The 1,654-nt window shown below is 56.3% G+C and overlaps 1 protein-coding gene across 1 annotated transcript in view; it reads left to right on the top strand.

The window, feature by feature from the left end:
- FOXL2 (forkhead box L2) overlaps positions 1–1,022 on the top strand; it is an 8,898-nt gene extending 7,876 nt beyond the window's left edge. Inside the window, exon 2 of the mRNA XM_009273360.1 lies at positions 540–1,022. Coding sequence (XP_009271635.1) covers positions 540–1,022 — 483 coding nt within the window. The remainder of the gene's footprint in view (positions 1–539) is intronic.
- The last annotated feature ends 632 nt before the right edge of the window (positions 1,023–1,654 follow it).

The raw sequence follows: 1,654 nt of genomic DNA, 5'->3' as shown, positions 1-1,654 counted from the left end.
GCCTGCCCGCCCGCTCCGCTGCCCGGGGCCGCCGCGGCACCGCCGCCCGCCCCGGGTAGCCCTCGGGGATGTGCTCAGCAGCGGGCCTGGGAAGCGCTCACCAAAACAATCGCTCAGGCTGCCCTAATCCAATGAGTTTATTTTACTCCTTGAACTGTATTGAAATGATTATCTCTGCTTCTTGTGGTTGTTTACGGTATGTTGGTCTCAACATCACAGCCGCCCTTCTGGAAAAGTCTTACAGGATTCAGGCAGAGGGAAACCAACACAGCAGTGACTCGGAAAGCATGATGGCAAACGATTAATCAAATCAGAGACAGGAAGGCGGAGGTAATCAATGAGTTTTCACTTACAGTTTACTTGGATGGACGTCTTTTCCCTTTTTCTTTCTAGAAGTTTAGAAGCCACATGGGGTTTTAGTGGCCAAACAAGCAGCTGCAGGATTTGGTGGGCTGGTGGGAATTCGTTCAAAATCAGCTGCATATTGCCTGAAGCAGAATTCGGCTTTCGACAAAACCTCGTCCTTGTTCCCGCCCCAGCACACGGAGCCGGGCGGCGGGCACCCAGGCTGGGCTGCGCCCCGCTGCGGGGACCTGCCTGGCCTCCCGGGAAGAGGGAGTCGAGGAGCACAGAGCGCGACCGCATCGCGCGGGGGGGCGAGCATTGCTCTCCCTCAAGTTGCACAGCGAGCAAACACTGTGAGAAATCTCATCAAGTGGGATCTTAAAGTGAAGCACTGGCTCTCCCTGCTCTGCCTTTGGGAGGGAGGACACCCTGCCCTGAAGTCCTGGGGGTCCCGGGCTCGGTTTCCCTGGAGGGCGCAGGCGGGCGCGGGCACCCAGCCGGCTCCGCAGCCTGCCCGAGAGAGGAGCCCCCTCCTGACAGCGGCGGAGGCTCCTGACTTCCCAGCAGGTCCCTGTAAATGCTACAGTTTTGCTGGCAGACGAATTGGTCACCCGCCTTCGTTTAACTTCTCCCCCCCGCCCCCCAACGGGATTTCCCCCCCCGCACCACATGAATAGCTAATTCGGAGCGATTACGAAGTAACGGGACAGAATAACCCATTTCTCGTTTACACTGATGAAATTAATTAAATAAATTTCGATTAAATTAGGCAGCGCGGTGTGAACGCCGGCACGGGAGCGGCGCGGCGCAAACCGCACCAGCCCGCGGTCCGGCCCTTGGAGGGCATTTCACTGACAACTGGTGATAACTGGCACTCGGGCTGGGGCGGGGGTGTCTGAAAGAACCGTGAGGCTTCGGTCAATGGGCTCTGGACGAGGGTGGGGAAAGGGTCCGGGATCTCTAGGCTGGCGGGGCAGCTTCCACTTCCCCGGGCAAGCGGTGCGTGCGAAGGTCCGGGCTTTAGAGGCACGCTGCCGGCTCCGCCGCGCAGAAGAGCTAGTGACCTGCTGTTTAAGATACGGCGCCTGTTTCCTCGTTTTTTCCCAACGATAACTGTGATTCTTTTTATTACTATCGTTCTGTTCTGTGAAAACCCAAACAATCAATAAAGGACAGGGCGAAGCCGAGCACAACACGAGGCGTAATGTCCTCAGTTATCAAAAGGGGGAAGAAACAAAAAGGAGTCGCTCGCTACCCATCTTTTTTCAGGTGTTGCTTTTAACAAGACGTTCAGAAAAAAAATGTCAGG

The sequence above is a fragment of the Aptenodytes forsteri genome, unplaced genomic scaffold (genome assembly GCF_000699145.1).
Source record: "Aptenodytes forsteri isolate BGI_AS27 unplaced genomic scaffold, ASM69914v1 Scaffold382, whole genome shotgun sequence".
In the NCBI taxonomy this organism is placed as follows: Eukaryota; Metazoa; Chordata; class Aves; order Sphenisciformes; family Spheniscidae; genus Aptenodytes; species Aptenodytes forsteri.
Note: the sequence above shows the minus strand (reverse complement) of the source record. Positions and strands in the feature narration are given on the sequence as shown.